The sequence below is a fragment of the Laetiporus sulphureus genome, assembly GCF_001632365.1.
Source record: "Laetiporus sulphureus 93-53 unplaced genomic scaffold LAESUscaffold_102, whole genome shotgun sequence".
Taxonomy (NCBI): domain Eukaryota; kingdom Fungi; phylum Basidiomycota; class Agaricomycetes; order Polyporales; family Laetiporaceae; genus Laetiporus; species Laetiporus sulphureus.
In genome coordinates this window covers 30,686-49,450 of record NW_024468611.1, presented here as the reverse complement: position 1 = coordinate 49,450, position 18,765 = coordinate 30,686, and the positions used below count along the sequence as shown (strand labels likewise).

The 18,765-nt window shown below is 47.2% G+C and overlaps 3 protein-coding genes across 3 annotated transcripts; all 3 read right to left on the bottom strand.

The window, feature by feature from the left end:
• Positions 1-1,099: 1,099 nt before the first annotated feature.
• On the bottom strand, positions 1,100-6,841 carry LAESUDRAFT_765101 (uncharacterized protein; the record flags this gene model as incomplete). The annotated part of the gene is made up of 2 exons (XM_040913567.1): positions 1,100-1,852; positions 6,338-6,841. The coding sequence occupies 2 exons, from the start codon at positions 6,839-6,841 to the stop codon at positions 1,100-1,102; spliced, it is 1,257 nt and encodes a 418-aa protein (XP_040757658.1).
• Positions 6,842-15,710: 8,869 nt separating this feature from the next.
• LAESUDRAFT_623352 (uncharacterized protein) lies at positions 15,711-16,019 on the bottom strand (the record flags this gene model as incomplete). Its single annotated transcript, XM_040903303.1, has 2 exons — positions 15,711-15,824; positions 15,879-16,019. Coding segments are annotated over 2 exons (255 nt in total), but the record flags the coding sequence as incomplete, so codon positions are not given.
• Positions 16,020-16,162: 143 nt separating this feature from the next.
• Positions 16,163-17,986, bottom strand: LAESUDRAFT_765098 (uncharacterized protein; the record flags this gene model as incomplete). Its single annotated transcript, XM_040913566.1, has 3 exons — positions 16,163-16,359; positions 16,549-17,593; positions 17,642-17,986. 3 exons carry the CDS (start codon positions 17,984-17,986, stop codon positions 16,163-16,165), a joined length of 1,587 nt encoding a protein of 528 aa, XP_040757656.1.
• Between the last annotated feature and the right edge of the window lie 779 nt (positions 17,987-18,765).

Here is an 18,765-nt window from a genome sequence, read left to right as displayed (position 1 = left end):
GGTGTTCAGCGATGTAACCGATGAGTGCAGTGTGCCCTAAGTTGGTCTTAGTGGCCCATTGACGGAACTGTTCTGCGAAGGATACCATTGTGGGATACGTCTTGCCGCAGATATCCTTCAAATGCTGCTGCGCATCCTTGTCCGGGTCGAGGGTCCTGTAGTTCACTTTGAGAATGTTGACGAAGTCTTCCCATGTGCCAAGTGCCTCCCGTGCTGCTGCTCTGGTCGCATATTCGGACATGTATGTGAACGCGCCACCTTCCAAGTGCAGTAAGGCCGTGGTAATCTTGTGTTCATCATCGTTGATCTCATTCCACCGCATCCATATACCAAGTTGTTGGAGCCAGTCCTCCAGACTTCCTTTGCCCGAGTAGTGTGGAGGTTCAGCAATTTTGATGCGGGGTTTGTGCGATTGGACTGTGCTGGACGTTTGGCCTTGCGTCACAGTGACGCCGCTTGCTTTGAGCGAAGCTAGCTCGTGTCGCAGCCTAGTGTTTGCTGCCTTGATTTCCATCATCTCTTTTCCAATATCTAACATTGCCGCTTGTGTTCTGGTGAGTTCGCCATTAAGTACCGTTATATGTGCATCTTGCGCATCGATCCTGTCCTTGAGCTTGCCGTTCTCGGTTTGGAGCAGTGCCTCCTTTAATCGGTGCTCATTTTTGTTGTTCTGGATCTGCGATTCAAAGGCTTTCTTGTGCTCGTACATCTTGTTTCCAAGCACATTGTAGACCTTGGCAATTTCGGTAGTGACTGTGAGCTTCATTGCGATGATTACCCATTCGCGTATGTGGTCTGGGACTTCTCCGGGAGCGGACTGTCTGAGCACATCTTCTAGGTGCTCGAACTGGTGTCCGTCGAATTCCCAGATGGGGGGAACATAGGCGGGTAAGAGTGATGGGGTTGGGGACGCTGGTCCTCCAACTTGCGATGCAGAATCCTGTGGTCCTAGTGCAGGTTCTGGTGAATTGCGCTGCGAGGCACGTGGGGTGCTTCCATCGTGTGCTGACTCGACGTTTGTGTGAAGAATATCATCCATTCTTTGCCTGAACGTGGATGCGTGCGCACGATCGGCTCCTTCCATTGTGATATAGGTAAACTAATACAAAAAGTGCAAATATCTTGCTTTCGAGATGAAGACCAGAGCCTTGGCAATTTCCTGCAGCCTCTCTTCCTTTCCTATCTGCTTGAAACTGATTTCTCCTATCTCCAGACAGACTTTGTTGATAACCTGCTTCTCGACGAATGTATATGTGCGCGTTCCTGTGTGTAGGTCAGCGCAAACTTTATCGAGCTCTGTGGCGAGGCTAAAGATGGGTTTTTGGTGCTCGTCCTTGAGATGATATGAGAATGCTCCTAATATGGGTTGGAGCCTGAAACGGGTAGCATCTACCTGTTTCGTAAGGGTCTCGATGTGGATCGTCGGCCTGACTCTGGAAGGGAGTGGGCGGATGGGACGTGCAATGGTGTTTGTCTTTATGAAGTTGGGTAGGGGACGAGTTGGAATGGGAGCAATGACAGGGGGAGGAACTGCGTTGGAGGTGATAAGCTCTGGGGGTGGTGCCGGCTTGCGACTATCAGTGGTAAGATGTCCTTTTCTGGGCTTGTAGCGTTCGAGCGGTGGGGTGTGATCGCGTGGCTTGTGGATGATTCCGCGCTTTATGATGTGTGTGGTATCTACAACCCTAGCTGCTGCTCGCTGCCTGTCTGTGGACGATGCGCCTAGTGACGCAAGTGTGAGGAGCCTTCCATGCTCCTTGTTGGTTTCCTGACGCTTGTAGTGGGCGTCGAGGTCGATCCTAGGGGTGGCCTTGCGCTTTGAGGCTTTGGGCAGCTCAGAGTCTTGCTGAGGCTTACGCCAGGTAGAGATCAGATTGGAATGTGTGTCAAAAAAGCCGTGCACTACGGCTGAAACTGCTTGTGCTGATCATACGCGGCCACTTGTGTTAGACACTAAGCAGGGGCGCGGAAAATGTCAGATTGTTTCTAATGTCACGGTAACACCGGACAAGAGATCAAAAGACTAAAAAAGGGACAGTCACGTGGAACGTGCCGCCCTGATCCCCCTGATCCCAAAAGTATCCCCCTGATCCCTATGTGGTGCAAGAGCCTGTTGACTTACTGGTCGATGTGGCAGATGCAGGAAAGGGTGAGAGATATATGAAGGAGCTGGTGGGCTCAGTAAGTGCTATGGGTAGTAGACGAGGAGAAACAATCTGAGGTTTCGTCCCCTACATGGCTGGTCTTATATACACATACAGCAGGCTATCTTACCTAAGCTACCTATCTACGGGTATAAGCAAATGGCCGTACATGAAACAATAGGATGTCCGGAAGTAGAACAATAAGTGGGAAGATCGATGGTTGCCGCAGTAATGCGTGTGCACATCGTGCCTATCTTGGTTTCCCTTTTGTTCTCTGGTGTGAACATCGTACCTATCTAGGCTTCTGGCTAAACTAATAGAAAGCGGAAGGTCGATGCATAACAATAGTCCTTGTTCCCTTTGTTCCCAAATGGGTGCCTCTATTGTATCCTGGAATAGACAGGTCCGACCGTATCATCCACGGGTCTGGACTATAACATGTGATGTGGACTATCACCTGATCTCTACGCGTCGTGTCTGTGGCTGAGTGGCGTGAGATATTGGTGAAGCACGTGATCTGTGGTGTGAGAAAAGTCACGTGCGGACTTTGTGGTGAAAATCTGTGACATCCGTGCTAGGAGACCCAGCAGTGCATAATTCTGAGAACTCGATGCAACACTTTACTCATCAATCAGAAGAGGAGCCCAGCAGATTGCATCTCCCACATAATTCTGGTGAATCAGATACAGCAAAATATTTCGAGCAGTTACAGTCACAATCACAACTTGAATCAAATGTTTCCAGTGCAAGCATTTTAAATTAAATTTAATCGAGCAATATTATCGCAGGGTTTTAAATAATAAATATTCAGAACAATTTTGCACTGAGAGTCCAGTATTACTTGCTGCAAAAGAAAGCACCAAGTCCTACTGTGTACTGTGAGGAAGGTGTGCACAATCACAATGTTTTGAAACTCTCCCATCCTCTTTAACAAAGGCAGTATGGCACAAATTAAAATCAATAATGTCTGTTCTGTGATGAAAATTGATATTTTCTTTCTAGTGACTGCTGCTTAGCAGTAGTATGTTTTGAATGCGACTATAGTGAAATTGGCAAGTCTTTCAAATGTTGTCACTGTTGCAATTCACAGTTCAAGACAGGATCTCATTGCAGTATTTGTTAACAGTGATCAAGAGATGTTAGAGTACAAACTGACAGGGTAAAAATATGCCACCTGCCAACTTATACATTCCTTAACTCTCTTCACACCAACCATCCAGTAATTGATAGTAATGCTCACAACTGCATGCAATCATCAAATGTGACATCGACTAGAATTTGCATCACCATCGTGATCACATGAATGATATCATCATACATATACAGTATAACAATTATTCTTGAACAGATCTGTTTTGTCTAAATGATTCCACTTGAATTATAGTAAAAATATTCTGTGTTGATCACAATCTCATTCTGATCCTGTCAGAGAAGCATATATCATATAGTTAAATTTTTCAGCATTGAACAAAGTTTCTGTATACTGATTTCTGTAGTGATGTAATAGAGTAGCCTCAGAAAGTAGCAGCACATCATAGTTTACGTGACCCAGCTATGTGAGAAGGTTCATGTGCAAACACATGACTTGGTTGAAGAGATAATGAGTGCCAGGTTCAAATAATAAAGAAGTGCAGAGCAATGATAGTAGAATACATCAATGGATGATAAGAAGTAAGATATCTATATCTATCATCGAACTTGATCATCATCTTATCATGAAAGTTCACAAACAGAATGAGCCCCTCTCTTGATACTGGCTTCCATCTCATCTCCTGAGTGGTTGAACACAATGGGCATCTTATTTATCACTATACACTCTGTACTGCAGGATAAGTCACTTATCTATCATGAGACTCAAACATCATCTGGCATGTGAGTGCTAGTGTTGTTAAATACAAGGTCTGAAAAGAAACATTGATGGTTAGGGTAGCTCCGGCAATACATGTACCATATAAGGTAAAAAGTACAACGAAAATGTTTCAGATCACATAATGATGCTCATAAAATATATAAAGCAATCTGAGAAGTCATAAATAAGATTAAGCACTTTCACATAAGGCATTCAGATACATCTAGACTGATATTCACTAAATGTAACCAATTGTTTGATATTCTGTTTTACAGAAACATTTTAATATCACAACCTAATTGATTGAGCATTTAAATATTTAGTCTATTGAGGAAGTGCATAGTTTAAATGAGGTAGCCAGTGTTAATCTTATATCAAGCAAGATAAAATCATAGATTCTGATAACAAGGCATCAGTCCAGCACCATGCAGTGGCTGAAGCCTCAAAGGTTTTTAACATCTTTACAGAGATTAATTTTGCGTATTCAACTTCATATGAACATGCTTTTAATAGGACCACTTGAGTAAAATTTGAACTGTGATTGTAGTGTGTTTGAAATGATCTCAGTGATATCATAACCTCATGCCTTCTGTGATACTATTAATATTCACATGCTAGATCATAAAAATATAATGAAGGTCTCACAGACACTGTTGGCCTTAGCTCATAATGAATATAAAATCTGATAAATCGCTGTTGGAGCCTCTTCTACTGAATAGTGATATATGCTTGAGAAGAGATCAGATGTTGAAAGGTTTACAAAGCATAACAGGGCTGCATATTGCTACATCATATGCACTGATAACCTATTTTATATTTGTCTCTTAGACAAAGATCAATTGTTGTAGTTTCAAGATTTGCTCAATAAGGCTTTGCTATGTCTTTAAACGGTGCTATTGTTTTTATATTTAATTTCTTCTATTTTGAACTTTGGCAATAGTGCTTAATTAACTATATAACTAGAACCTGAGTTATGGATTATGAGGCCCTGCCTTAGTGGTATGCATATGCACTAGCATGTATTCATCATACTTTCTGTTTTATTCTCATTAGTGCATATTTATCTACTATTGAAAGCATTCTGTCAGGTAAGATCACTGACCATAGCTCATCTACAGTGAGTGAACCCTTATGCAGACATATCAGAGCTTGCATATTCACAAATGATACTCTTTGTAGTTTAACTTCCTGAAAAACAACTTTGCTTGGTGACTTTATGCACTGATAAATATGACCAAAATCAGGTGCAAGCATGATCAGATTATCTATTTAGACAGATGCAAAAGCTCTTATGCTGATAGGCATATGTACATGGTCCTTACACTTAACAAAATTCAAACTTGTCATTCAGAACATTCTGAAAAGATGATGTTGTAAGTGTTACATATTGTTTTTTTTAATACATTTATTTGTATACCGCGCTATGTGCAGTTGAGTGGAGCAATACATGAGGGTACTATGCGAAGAGGTATCGACACGCAGGCTGTGGGTACATGGGAGGCAGACCTCCAGGATCATGAGTTCTAGAGCTACAGTATTCAGGATCGGGCAGTGCCAAAGCGGCAGCCGTGAAGGAGGAGGTGATGGAGATGAAAGACATGAGTCTCGAGAGGCCAGTTGGGTGGTTCCACAGTCAACGCAGGTCCCAAGTAGTAGGGTTGGATTGATGGAAGAGCAGGTGCTGGGCATGTGCGTGCCGGGGGCACCACAGCATGATGTGTTCATGGGCACTAGGGGTGTTAGGGTCACAGATACAGGGGGTGCCATGATAGTGGTGAGCGGGCCCAGCAGTCCTGAAGGACGAAGAGAAGTAAGGGGCCAGGTAACCCTTGCCGGTTAAGGCTTGGGTGAATCTGGCTTCGACATCATGTTTGAAATAATTAGAAGACTAAACAGGATGCAGCTTCTGGAAGGGCTGATAAGGCCAGGCAGACCTCAATGCAGTGGGATGATCAGTGTAAGCATATTCACTTTGCCAGGAGGTGATCGCTCGCTCATGCACCCAGCACCTAACCCACATCAAAGTGGGCAGGACATCATCGGGTAGAGACGTTCCTGCCTTGGCAAGGCAGTCAGCCACTTCATTTCCCAGCACGTCATGGTGGCCAGGGACCTAGAGCAGAGAAAGTTTAAGAAGAGGGTAGCACTCCATGAGAGGAGCGAGAAGTGTCCGAAAGCGAAGTGAAAACTGCTGGCCACTATGCAGATGCAACGATAGGATGTTGGACAGGGCTGACCAGTTGTCCGCACAGAGGTATATGCAAGTGATATCGGGGTAGGTGTCCAGAAAACTGGCAAAGCGGCTGGAGACCTTCGCCATTGTGTGTAGTTCAGCATCGTATACCTCGGCACGGTGGCCCATGCCCCATGCCCGCTCGTACTTGATGGCCCCCTGATGGATAATACACGCACCTGCATCTGCTCTCCAGTTTTGAGGGGCCATGTCAGGGATGTCTACTTGGGAGCCGTCGGTGAATACCCACAGCGTGATAGGGGAGGGAGTGGAAGTATGTAGTAAAGGATAAAAGAAAGTGCATAGGTAATCGTCTGATCCTTCCTTGGATGGAGGGGGAAGCGTAACAGTTACCCTCAGGCCCCACAGGTGCAGGGTCACCCAAGGGGATTGGAGCCAAGGCTGGATGCATGCTGCCTTGTTGAAAAGCTCGCATTCGAGGATGCTCACTGCCATGTTACCATAGTGGATGGGGATGTTGGGGTTAAGTAGCGAGAATGCTGGTGGGTGGGTGACCCGATTTGCCACCAGGCAGTGGAAGATGGGGTGGTTGAGGGGTAGGGTGAGGAGGCGAGCAGCAGCAAGGCCATTGAGCTTGTTAAGCTGCTGTCGCATGGGCAAAACACTAGACAGGAGGTTCAGCACGACCTGGGGTGTAGACCTCCAGACACCAAGGAACCATCACAGCACCACGTCCTGAACCTGCTGGAGGGGCTTAAATAGTGAGCGTTGCTCTCGCGGGTTGTACCACACAGGGCTGCCAAATGTGAGAATGAAAAGGATGGTAGTAAGATAGAGCAGGTGCACTTGGGCAACTATCATGCTCCACTGTGTGTTCATGAGCATGTGGAAAGCGGTGACTCAGGATGTCACCCGTGATGCCATGACACAGATGTGATGAGTGAAAGTGAGCTGCTGATCATACCATATCCTGAGCCAGCGGAGATATGGAGCAGGGTGGATGATTACAGGCCTTCCCTGCCACTGGACCCAGAGCACTGGATTGGTGTCCAGGGAGCGACGTGGGGAGGTGAAATGTATCAGCTCAGTTTTGGCCATGCCAATGGTGAGTCTGAGCTGGGTGAGGGTCTGATCGACCTGTGGCAAAGTGTGTTGGATGATGCTCGCATTCTCATTGAGAGACGGAGAGACGATGAGTAGAGCAAAATTATCCATGTAGCCTCAGTGGACTGCTGGGAGTGCATGAAAGGGTCCAAAGAAGCGTATAGGGATGAGGAATAAATTGTGGACAGAACTGGGGACAGGGGCGAACCCTGTGGAATATCAAGGGCAGCCACTGGAAAGGAGGGACCCAGCTCGGAGTTGAGCTTTAAATGCACAGATCGGGAGGATAAGAAGGACATAGTCCAATGGACTTCATTGTCTGGGAAGCTCATCGAATGCAAAGCAGAATGGAATATGTCATGATGAATATTATCATAGTATTCTTCCATGTCCATGCAGAGCAGGGTGGCAGAGAAGCAATTCTCCCATGCAGTGCAGACGTGGTGGATGAGAACGATGCCAGCGTCGACGATGCTATGTTAACTGTGTCCTTCGAACTGGGAGCTGGGGATGAGATCATGGGCGCTGATTTGAAAATTGAAATGAGCAGAGATTACCTTCTCGAGCACCTTGCTAAGAGTTTCGAGGAGGGCAATCGGGCAGTGGGCCTTAGGCACAGTGTAGTCATCCTTCCCAGGTTTGGACAGTAGACAACAGCAGCCTCACGTAATGCAGTGGGCAAATGGCTGAGCCACAGAGAGGCAGCGAGAAATTCAAAGAAAGGATCACGTGCACCTGTCTGCCAGACCCACTTCAGGAGGTGTCAGGACATTCCAGACATGCCTGGTGCAGAATAGTTTGATGCAGCCTCAATGGCAGATGTCACCTCAGAGAATAGGAGTGGGTGGTCAGGACGCACAAGTGGGTCATTCGCAGTAAAAAGAGAGGGAAGAGGGGGAAGAGGAGGGGAAGGAGGAAAGTAAAACATGGTGAGCAGATGCCAGTGTCTGCTGGTAAAGATCTCACCTCCCCATTCAGGTGAATGACTGGCAGGGGAGGTGCACGCATGCCTTTAGTCCATGAAGCTAGGCACCAGGGATTGGTGTGCTGGAGTCATGACAGGGCTTCATGAGTCCAGTCCTTGTGTGCTTGATGGATGATCAGAGTCAGCGCAGCTTTTGCCACATGACGGTCATCGCTGGTGGTAGCCGCCTGCACTTGGGCTTGTGTGATGTCACATGCCTCATTCCACCACAGCTGTGATGCATGGCAGGCATGGGTGCACTGTGGGAAGATTTTGTGGTTAGCCGTGGTGAGCGCCTGGAGGAGGGCATGGGCCCCTTCCTCGAGGTCTGCTTCAGTGGTATAGGTATGAAGAGGGGGTCGCAAGGTGAGTTCGCACTCCAGGCATGATACTCAGTCCTTGCATTTGGATACATCCACTCAGAAGCCCAGGTCAACTGGGACTAGGTGAGCAGTGTGAATGACAACATATGTGATGAGAATGTGGTCAGAATTGAAGGGAGTAGGTGTGGCCCCCACCCCATGCACATGGAAGCTTGTGGTTAATGTTGCACAGATGAGGTCAATGATAGTGCCTGAATAGTGCCTGACAGGGGGTCATTGCCTACCATGTGTGTGGGTTGGTCAAGGTCATTGAGCAGCATTAGGGATTTGCACTCAAGCCACGGAATGAAAGAGTGGGATGCGGGGAAATTGGGGTGCGGCGCACGATCTGTCCATGATTAAAGAGTGTGGTGGAGATTGAGGTCTCCACCAACAAGAAGGTTGGTTTTCGGCACAAAGGAAATGTGGTAGAGGAGCTCGAGAACACAGTTCCATGAGCGTGGGCCTTCATTGTAACAGTTGAGAGTGAAAAAAGACCTGTCAGGGTTGCTACGCAAAATGAAGTGTAGGAGGACCACATCGGGGTCAAAGATCAAATTGGTGCACATAGAGACAAAGTAGGTGTTAAGAAGGGAGCGTCAGACAAGGACACTGGCTCGAGGGCAAGGTGACATTGTGGTAAAGGAGAAATGGTACGCGTCTAGTCCGTAAGGCCAGACATTGATGTGACTGTAGACAGTGATACCAGATTTGGAGCCGTGGGGGGGTGTCGATGCCGATCTGACCCCACCACAGTTCCTGGAGAAAATAAATATCATAGGTGGAAGAGAAAACCAGGCCGTGGATGTGTGGATTAGACTGGACCACATTCAACTGTGTGATTGTAACATTCATGAAGAACAGTTTTGAGTCAAAATGGGGATGTGATACTGCTTTCTTGCAGGACAACAGGTATCGGCAGCATGGTGGCCATTGGTACCGCATACAATGCAGAACCAATGGGTGGAGTCACAAGCCTGCTCCTCCGGGTGAGTGTCATGTGAGCATATGAGGCACGAGTGATGGTGGGTCTCCACGGTGTGGTCTGTTTTACCACAGTAGCGACAGATGAGTGCTTTCTTTTTGCACTGGCTCTCAAGGTGGGTGAGGCACCAGCACCATGTGCATTGGTGAAGAACTGGACAGTCCTTGGATTTCTTAACAGTCATGCGTGAACCGTAGAATCAGACAAAACTGGTGGCATTGCTGCGGTTATCATGCCCAAGGAGGTTGCAGATGCAGAAGTCACGATGAACATCCTCGATGGATACGATGATGGAAGATTTTCCAAGCTGCTCTCGCTGCTCTTGAGGAATAATGAAGCCAAGAAGGCCATTAAAGTGGATGGTAGAAAACATGCTGTTGCAGCATAGTTCCACAAGAATCTCCTTCCTGGTGAGCATGTCACCCATTTCAGGGTGACGAAGAGGGCAGCTCAGAATGAATAACTTTGCCACCGGTGCGAGTGGATGAAAGTTCTGTGGCACAGTGGCCTGCTTGTGAGGGCCCAGTGTGGGTAATGTGGCATGCGGCGTAACACCTAGCAGTTGCTGTATGGGATGGAGACATTCACGGATGAGAGCATCTGAGGAGTCATAAGAGAAAACTGCCATGACCTTGATAGCTCCAGCAAAGCGGAGAAGAAGAAAGTGTACCTTTGCCCAAGCGGGCGTCTCATGGATGTGGGTGTGAACCTTTGCATACCACTGAGGCATGGTGCCTCCCTCCTCAATGGAGGCATGTTGTTCAGGGGTGATGAGAAGTATGTAACTCTTCTCACGAGACTTGGCAACAACCTGCATCATGGTGGGTGCAGCAGGGGTCTGCGATGCAGGTTGTGCCTTGAGTGCAGCAGCACTGGTGATGTCCTTGGAGCCTGGTTGGTGACCTCATGGAGGCAGTTTTGAGGCCCGTGGGCTGGGTTTCAGTAGAGGCAGAGGTGGATGGGACTGAGCAAGTTGGGATTCTATAGCTGAGAGGCACATGCTGATGGCTGACATGGCAATGCGCACATCGTCCTCCACACCCTTTGCTACGGCAGCCTGCAGGTTGATGCCAATGGGGAGGTTGCCTTCCATTCTCGGTCAGCTGTGGTGGTGAGCATCGACCAGATTCTCATCGTCATTCAGGAGGATGGAGACAACAGTGGTCTGCTGGCAGAAGAGAGACTGGAAGTGTCAGGTGATGTGCAGCCCGGTCTCACTTTTGTGAAGGGCACCACTGTGCAAGAATGCATTGTGAAAGTCACGCACGCAAGTAGCGAGGGAGGCAGAGCAGTTTTTGAATTCTTCCCCATAGGACGTGGGATTGTAGGGGCTTTCGATGGTGCGTTGGACACACACCACTAGGTCACTGAGGTTGTTATGCAGAGAACGTATGGTGTCGTTCATGGTGTCGTGTTCGGGCAGGCGCTGCGAGGCCAAAGCCTGTGCAGTGCTTGTGGACGGTGGAGACTCTCCCGGAGGAGTACACTCAACACCTGAGCTCAACATGTCGACATCGCTGGTTGGGCGCCTATAGCTGACATGGTGGTTGCTGGTCAAGAAGGGATGATGTTATTGTTTTTACTGAGCTATTCTGAAACTGTATTTATTGAAAAATTATATGAAGCTGTTGAAGGTCATCATTGCACTGAATCTTCAGTAATATGCTTATCATGAAGGCATCTTCAATGGCTCAAGTGCCCAGTTGTCACGGCACGCCGATGACAAAGATAGACAACCCAAATAAGGAGTCCCCTTGAGGGTCTCCTGGCTGAGAGCCTACAGTGACGAGCTGTGGCGATACGACGTGCTCACTGATGAGGCTAAGTCGCTAGTCGCAAAGTAAGACTTACTGGTGAGGTGAGGGGTGCTATCACAAATGAGGATGATACTAGATATATATAGCACACTGAGAGTGTCTGGTAAGACCCCTCTGTGATGGTAGTGGAGGACGAAGGAGAATAAGACTGAGGTCTCCTCCTCATCTCGCTGGTCCTTATATGCATGATTGCTATGCTACTGTACAGTACTACCTAAGCGAGTCACATGCTATTCTACTGGTCAGTGCTACAATCGTATGATGTGTCCCAATTATCCTGATTGGCTGCCTAATAATAATCCATGGAGACGGAGCTCCTCTTGAGCATATAATATGGTGTCATGACGATTGCGACATATGACGCCATGCCGAGGAGCTCAGTGTCACGTGACAATGCCGAGAGAGATCCGAGGTCATGTGACAATGCCGAGAGAGATCCGAGGTCATGTGACTAGATGCCTTTATCTTATCTCTCATTAGGTCACGTGACTTCTTGTGCGACGAGAAATGATAAAAATAATATGCTCCTAATAGCATTTGTTCCTATAATGACTTATCAGGTAAAAACTGTGACATCACCCCCTTCTCAAGGTTCATCGTCCCGATGAGCCAAAGCCTTTGGCGCCTCATATGGTTCACTTTGCGAGTGAACTATCTGCCTCCAAAATGATTCCTGGAGCGTAGCGTTCGCATATGAGTTGGGCGACACGATCGCCTGTCCTGACCTCGAATGGTTTGCTGGTCGTATTAACGAGAAGCACCTTGATTTCCCCAGTGTAGTCTGGGTCAATTACCCCTGCTGCGACATCAATTCCTTTGAGGGCTAGCCCACTACGGGGGGCCACCTGAATGTATGTCCACTTTGGAGGATCCACTGCAAGCCCGGTGCCAATGAGCATTCTGGAATGTGGGGGAATGTCTATGTCTTGTGTGGACTTGACATCCCACCCTACAGCTTCTGAAGATCCCTTGTAGGGTGCTCAGGCATTTGGATGGATGCGGAAGAAGAACATGAATTCATCGGGGTGGTCGGACAAAGCAATTTTGTGCGCTTTGCGTGTTCGCGGCTTGGCTCTTGGAGCATCTGGATGTGTCTTATGGAATTCCTTTACTTTGTCTTTGACATTTGTGAGGTTTTCCAGTGGTTCCCAAGTATTGTCGCTGTAGTCGTAGTCTAACCATTTAACAAGATACTGGGTTTTGTTATACCTGACTCTAGAATCCAGGATGTCCTCCACGTCCCATTCCTCTTCTCCATCGATGATGACTGGAGGATTAGGGGGAGGTACACGTCCCGGGATAGAATCTTGATGGAACATTATGAGCTTTGAAGCATGAAACACCGGATGGAGCTTCATATCCGCTGGTAATTGCAGTTTGAAGGATACGGTTCCAATCTTTTCAAGGATTTTGAATGGTTCATAGTTTTGAGTCGCAAGTTTCTGACTTTTGACTTTTACATGGAGATCTTTTCCTCGAATAAGCACTTCATCTCCTACTTTGAAAGGGATGTTCTGCTTTTTGAGATCGAAGTACCACTTCATTCTTTCTGCTGCTAACGCCAAAGCGGCATGTGCTTGTTCCTGTGCTTGATCGCGGTTGTGGAATAGATGTTCCAGGGATGGATGTTGTATTCCTTCCAGTACGTCTGGTGCCATTCGGGGATGTCGACCATGCTCAATGAAAAATGGGGACAGGCCTGTCGATTCTGAGGCTTGGTTATTGTATGCGAATTTCGCTGTGGGCAATAGTGTGGCCCAATCAGTTTGTTGGTAATTGCAATACATGCGCAGGTATTGCTCCAGAATTTGATTGACTCGTTCTGTTTGTCCGTCCGTTTTAGGGTGATAAGCTGTAGACATTGTAGATTTAATGTGAAGTTTCTGGCAAAACTCCTGAAATAGTTTGGCTGAGAACTGGGTGCCTCGATCGGATATGATTTGCCGAGGAATTCTGTGGAGTTTGAATACTTCAGTATAGAAAATTGATGCTACTTGAGATGCTGTCACCATGTCGTCTACTGGGTAGAAATGTGCATGTTTGGTGAACCTGTTGACGACTATCAGAATGGCAGTCTTCTTTTCTCCCCTATGGTCTGGGCTTGGCAGTAACTGCATAATCAGGTCGCATGTAACCATTTCCCAAGGTCCCTCTGGTATTGGATTAGGCTGTAACAGTCCGTAAGGCTTTTGCTTGCTCGTCTTGTTTCTTTGACAAGTTACGCAGCCTTGGACGTACTTCTTTACATCAATGGTGAGCCCTGGCCACCAGTAATTCCTGCTAATCAGCTCTTGCATCTTCCATCATCCGGGGTGTCTGGCTGTGGAGATATCGTGGTGCAGCTTGATCAGCTCATTCCGCAGCACAGAGTCTTTTGGAATGTAGACCTTTTCTTTTCTGAGCAGCAATCCATGCTCAAAGTTCCATTCTTGGAGGTCTTTTCTGAACTCTCGCTTGCCAGTTTTTAGTAGGTGCTGGTAACCTTTGGTCATTTCGTCATCTTGTAGTGCCGATTTCACTCTTTCTAGAAGTTTTGCATCATCAACTTCGGAGGAATGAGTGGCTGAGATCACGTGGATGGCAAAATATTCGGGCCGAAGCAAAGTTTGCCCTGAATTGTCATTGCTCACCCTCTTCTCATGATCTGGCCTTCTGGACAGAGGATCGGCACACATCATCGTCTTTCTGGGGCAGTGACGGAGAATGAAGTTAAAACGTGTAAGGTAGAGTGACCAACGCGCTTGTCGTCTGGTCAATGTTTGAGCTTGGCGAAAATAGGTAAGGTTAAGGTGATCTGACCATATCTCAACTGGATGAGGGTGTCCTTCGAAGTACTGCCAGTATTCTTCCAAAGCCTGAATGATGGCTAGCATTTCTTTGTCGTAGATCTCGTAGTTTCACTCGTGTTTGTTGAGTGATTTGGAGTAATATGCGACAGGATGCCAAAGTTCATCTTCTCCCAACTGTTCAAGGACTGCACCTGTGGCAAAGTCCGAGGCATCTGTTTCTAATCTAAAGGGACAGACTGCATTGGGGAGTGCTAGAATCGGGGCGGAAGTGAATGCAGTCTTGAGGGCCTCAAATGCCTTTTGTTGAGGTTCTTCCCATTTCCATGTTGCGTCCTTACAGGTCAATAGAGTCAAGGGTCAGGTCATCAATCCAAAATCCTTGATGAATCGTCGATAAAAGTTTGCCAGATCAAGGAATGCTTGTACTTGTTTTATCTTGGTAGGCACCGGCCATTTGAGCACGCCGTCAACCTTCTCTGAGTCCATTTGTATCGATCCTTTTGAGATTATAAGTCCGAGAAACTTGATGAAAGTGGTTGCGAAGTGACACTTTTCTGGTTTCACGAACAGGTCATTGTCTCTGAGTCATTGTAGGACCTCTTTGGTCAGTCGATTGTGTTCCTCCTGGTTATCTGTAAAGATGATAATGTCATCTATATAAACTGCCACCTTTCCAGTGCAAATGAGATCACCTAAGATGTCGTTCATCATGGCCTGGAAGGTGCTAGGGGCATTACAGAATCCGAAGTACAAGACAGTGGGTTCAAATAATCCTCTATAGGTAATGAACACTGCCTTTTCCTCATCTCCTTTGTGGAGGCGTACATTGTTGTACCCCCATCTCAGGTCTAGTGTGGTAAATATACTAGCCCTGGAGAGTCCGTCAATGAGATCGTTGATTCGTGGGAGTGGGAACTTGTTCTTCTTGGTGACACTGTTTAATGCCCTGTAGTCTTGGACAAGTCTAAGAAAGCCATCTTTCTTCTTGACGAAAAATACCGGAGCGGCGTAAGGGGATTAGACGGTCGAATGTAGCCTTTGGCTTATTCACCGTCAATCCATTCGTCGAGCGAGTTTTTCTCTCGTAAAGACATAGGGTATACTTTTGCCGGTCTCGGGGTTGCCGTGTCTGGGACAAGATCAATTGCATGATCATAGGGCTTATGCATCGGCATTCTTTTCGAGCTCTTCTTCGAGAACACATCTCCAAATTAATGGAATTCTGGAGGGACAAACTTGGACCAATACTCTTTGTCCTGTGTCTCTTCTGCCGGCTGTTCTACCAAATGCTCCTTTACCTTCTTGCTTATACCTAGGATGTCGTGCACCATGTTATGAAGATCCTGGTCTTGCAAGTCTATCCAGTTGATGAAGCTGTCTTCCTGATCCCATCTGTCATCCTGATGTACATTAGGAAGTACTGCTTCATCTTCAAGTCGAGGTTGCGATAGAAGGTTGACTTCTTCTTCGCATACTTTAACTCGTTGCTTCCTCGTGTGTCTGCATCTTGAGAACGTGACCTCTCTATGTTCCCAGTCAACTCGGGGGTTATGTTCTTGTAAGAACTTCATGCCAAGGATCATTGACATGCATCTGAGGTTTGTGACGAGCAAACTCTCAGTTGATCGGTGCCCCCCAATTAAGATGCTTGTGACTACACGATGAGTAACTGCATCACCCTTGTTGGGGCTGGCGTCTGCATTGAGGATTCTTATTTCATGGTTTAGTGGTATCATCTTAAACCCATGTTTCTCTGCGAATCTTTGATCAATATAGCAAGAGAATGCTCCAGAATCCAGTAGTGCCGTTGTCTGGATTTCCCATGATACGAATTTTATCGACAATTCGATCGAATGTTTAGAAAAACCCGTGGATGCAATATATAGATGATCGCTAGGTACATTCGTTCTCACGGTACTAATACAATTGTCCTGAAGTGTAGCACCAGACTCGTCTACACTTCGTACTGAAAATCCTCTGAGAAATCGTCTATCTCGACGATTCTCGCATTGGTGTCCTTGACCGTTAATGCCGATATAGTTGACTCCGTGTCCACACTGTGCGTCTTTGCCTTGCCCTTGCCTTTACTGGACGGTGGTGTAGTTGACGTTGTGCTCATCCCACGAAGTGCAGCAATTCCTTGTTCCAGTGCTGCAATTTGAGCTGATGAGCCCACGCTACTTTCTTCTTCCACCTGTCGCACGTTCGTCGCCTTGCCCTTCCCTTTTCCTTGTCCTTGCTTCAGGGCAGATCATGTCTGAAACTGCTTACCCTTGTATTCTGGCTTGGTGGAGGGGCATCACTTTCCTCGTTCATAGGCGTGCTTTCTGCAGAACAAACATAGTTTGTTTGCCAGCCATCTGTCCTGTTCCAGGGATAGTTCATGTGTGATTCGTGTGCTAGTGTCCATTGCATTAGGGTCCTTGGGGGTAGCCACCTTATTTGCCGTGGTCTGTCCAGTAGACTTGTTACCCGATATCTGCTGAAGGTGTTTGATTTCTATCTCCAAGCAGAATTCTAAATAATCCATCCATGTGGTTGGAATCTTGGATGGGTTCAGAGTCTCCGTTACTGACATGACCGTCTGAATGTGAGTCGACCGTTGTTCCCTGATTTTGACGATTAGATCTTCGTCAGAGTATCCTGATTCAGGGGCGTAAGCCCTGAAGTTCTCTGCGAAGGCGATCATTGTCTTGTGGCAAATCGCGCAGTGTGCATCTAGCAAAGATTGTGCCGTGTGCTTGGGGTCAAGCGTCTTGTATGCCATCTCCAGTTTTCTGGTATATTCGGCCCATGTGCCGACATCTTGTCTGGAGGCGAGCTTGATTGCATACTCCTTCATGTATAGAGCTGCTCCGCCTTCTAGATGTGCGTTGGCCTGCCGAATTTTGTCCTTGTCATCGGTGAAATGATTGTAATCGAGCCATATTAGAAGGTTGGTGAACCAGGTCTCGAAGTTTTCTGACGATTTTCTCCCTGAATACTTGGGAGGGTCTGGGAGCTTGATTCGATGGGGCGATTGACTGGATTGGTTGGCCGGTGGTTGGATACCTTGTGAAGGTGCATTGATAATGGCATTATTGAGTCGAGACTCCAAGCCAACGATATAGGTAGTGGTCTTTTCCTGAGCCTCCTTCAGGGCGACCATGTTGCCGTAAAGGGCATCCATCTGACCCTTTACTTCATCCTTATAGTCTTCGAAGTCCTTGTGGATTGCTTGGGCTTCGAGTGTCAGACTGTTGTTCGACTTGATGAGCCATTCGTTGTCAGCGGAGAGGGTGCCGATCTGGGCTCTTGCGATTTTTAGCTGGTCTCGAGTTTCCACCACCATTATTTCGACGTGGATGCGGGCCAGGATTTCTTCTTCTAATGAGGCCACCATGCGCTCATGTCATTCATCCATCTTTTGACGAAGTGCTTCATAGGAGCTTACAACGTCTCTCATGATAAACGCTCGCACCACGTTCATTGTCCATTCCTTGACATCGTTTGGGATGGTGTTGGGTGCGGCGGCGTCTGCGGCTTCCTCAATTGTTGCGTAAGGAATCCCCTGCCATTCCCAGGTCTGAGGTGTTGTGAATTCTGGCAGGGCAGTGGGCGACGGGTTTCTGACTACTCCCGACGCCTTGGGTGTGCTGCTAGTATGGGGTTCATCTGCAGGGGCAGCTGGTCCTGCTTCAGATGACGTAGAAGGGGCATTACTCCTCCAGGGGTCTGACAGTTCACTTGCGGTGTGTCCTCCTGGGAACACAACGCCTCCAAGGTTATACTGAGACATTGGAATCGATGTTGAAGATAGTGGAAAAGAGGTGACGGAGAGTGTGTTTGAAATGATGGGCTTTTACTGGGGCTGATTATTGGCTCCTGGTAAGCGTGCTAGTTCGATGAGATGATTCCTTCGTGCCGCCACTTCTTCTAGCCTTGTTGGGCGAGGGTGTCTTTGTTCTGGAAAGTCTCTGTACCAGTTTGTCCAGAAGAGTTCTTCGTCTTCCTGATACAACCGAGCAAGACGTTCTCAGTAATTGTTTTCTATCCACTCGTGAACTGGATCGATTATCTCGATGTCTGTTTCAATGAGTCAAAAAGGTGTGTGCAGGGTGACTCATCGTTCAATGTCAACTGGATAATGATAAAGCAGAATGGATCACTCTGATGGTAGCGGTTGATAGATGAAGTACCCCGTGCACACCAGGTGATGATAGAGGTCAGTGATGTAGTGCTCAATCACGTAGTTTCTGAATACAAAACTGACTTGATACCGGGGCATGAAACTGCTGATATGATAGTACAAAGATGTTTACTGATCCTAGTAGGGCCAGTAGCACGACTCCTTCTCAAACCTCACAATGTCTCTCCCTACGCGTTCCTGCTCTTTGTTGATTCCTCTGAATGAAATCTTCCCTAGTCCCACGCAAAGCTTGATAGCGATGCGTCTATCAATGAACGTGAAGTCATGTTATGAAGCGTTCCCTGCTAGAACGTTCAGAACCATGTGTGCTTTCTCACACGTACTAGTCCACAACGTGGACGGAGACTTAGATATAGAATATACCTAAC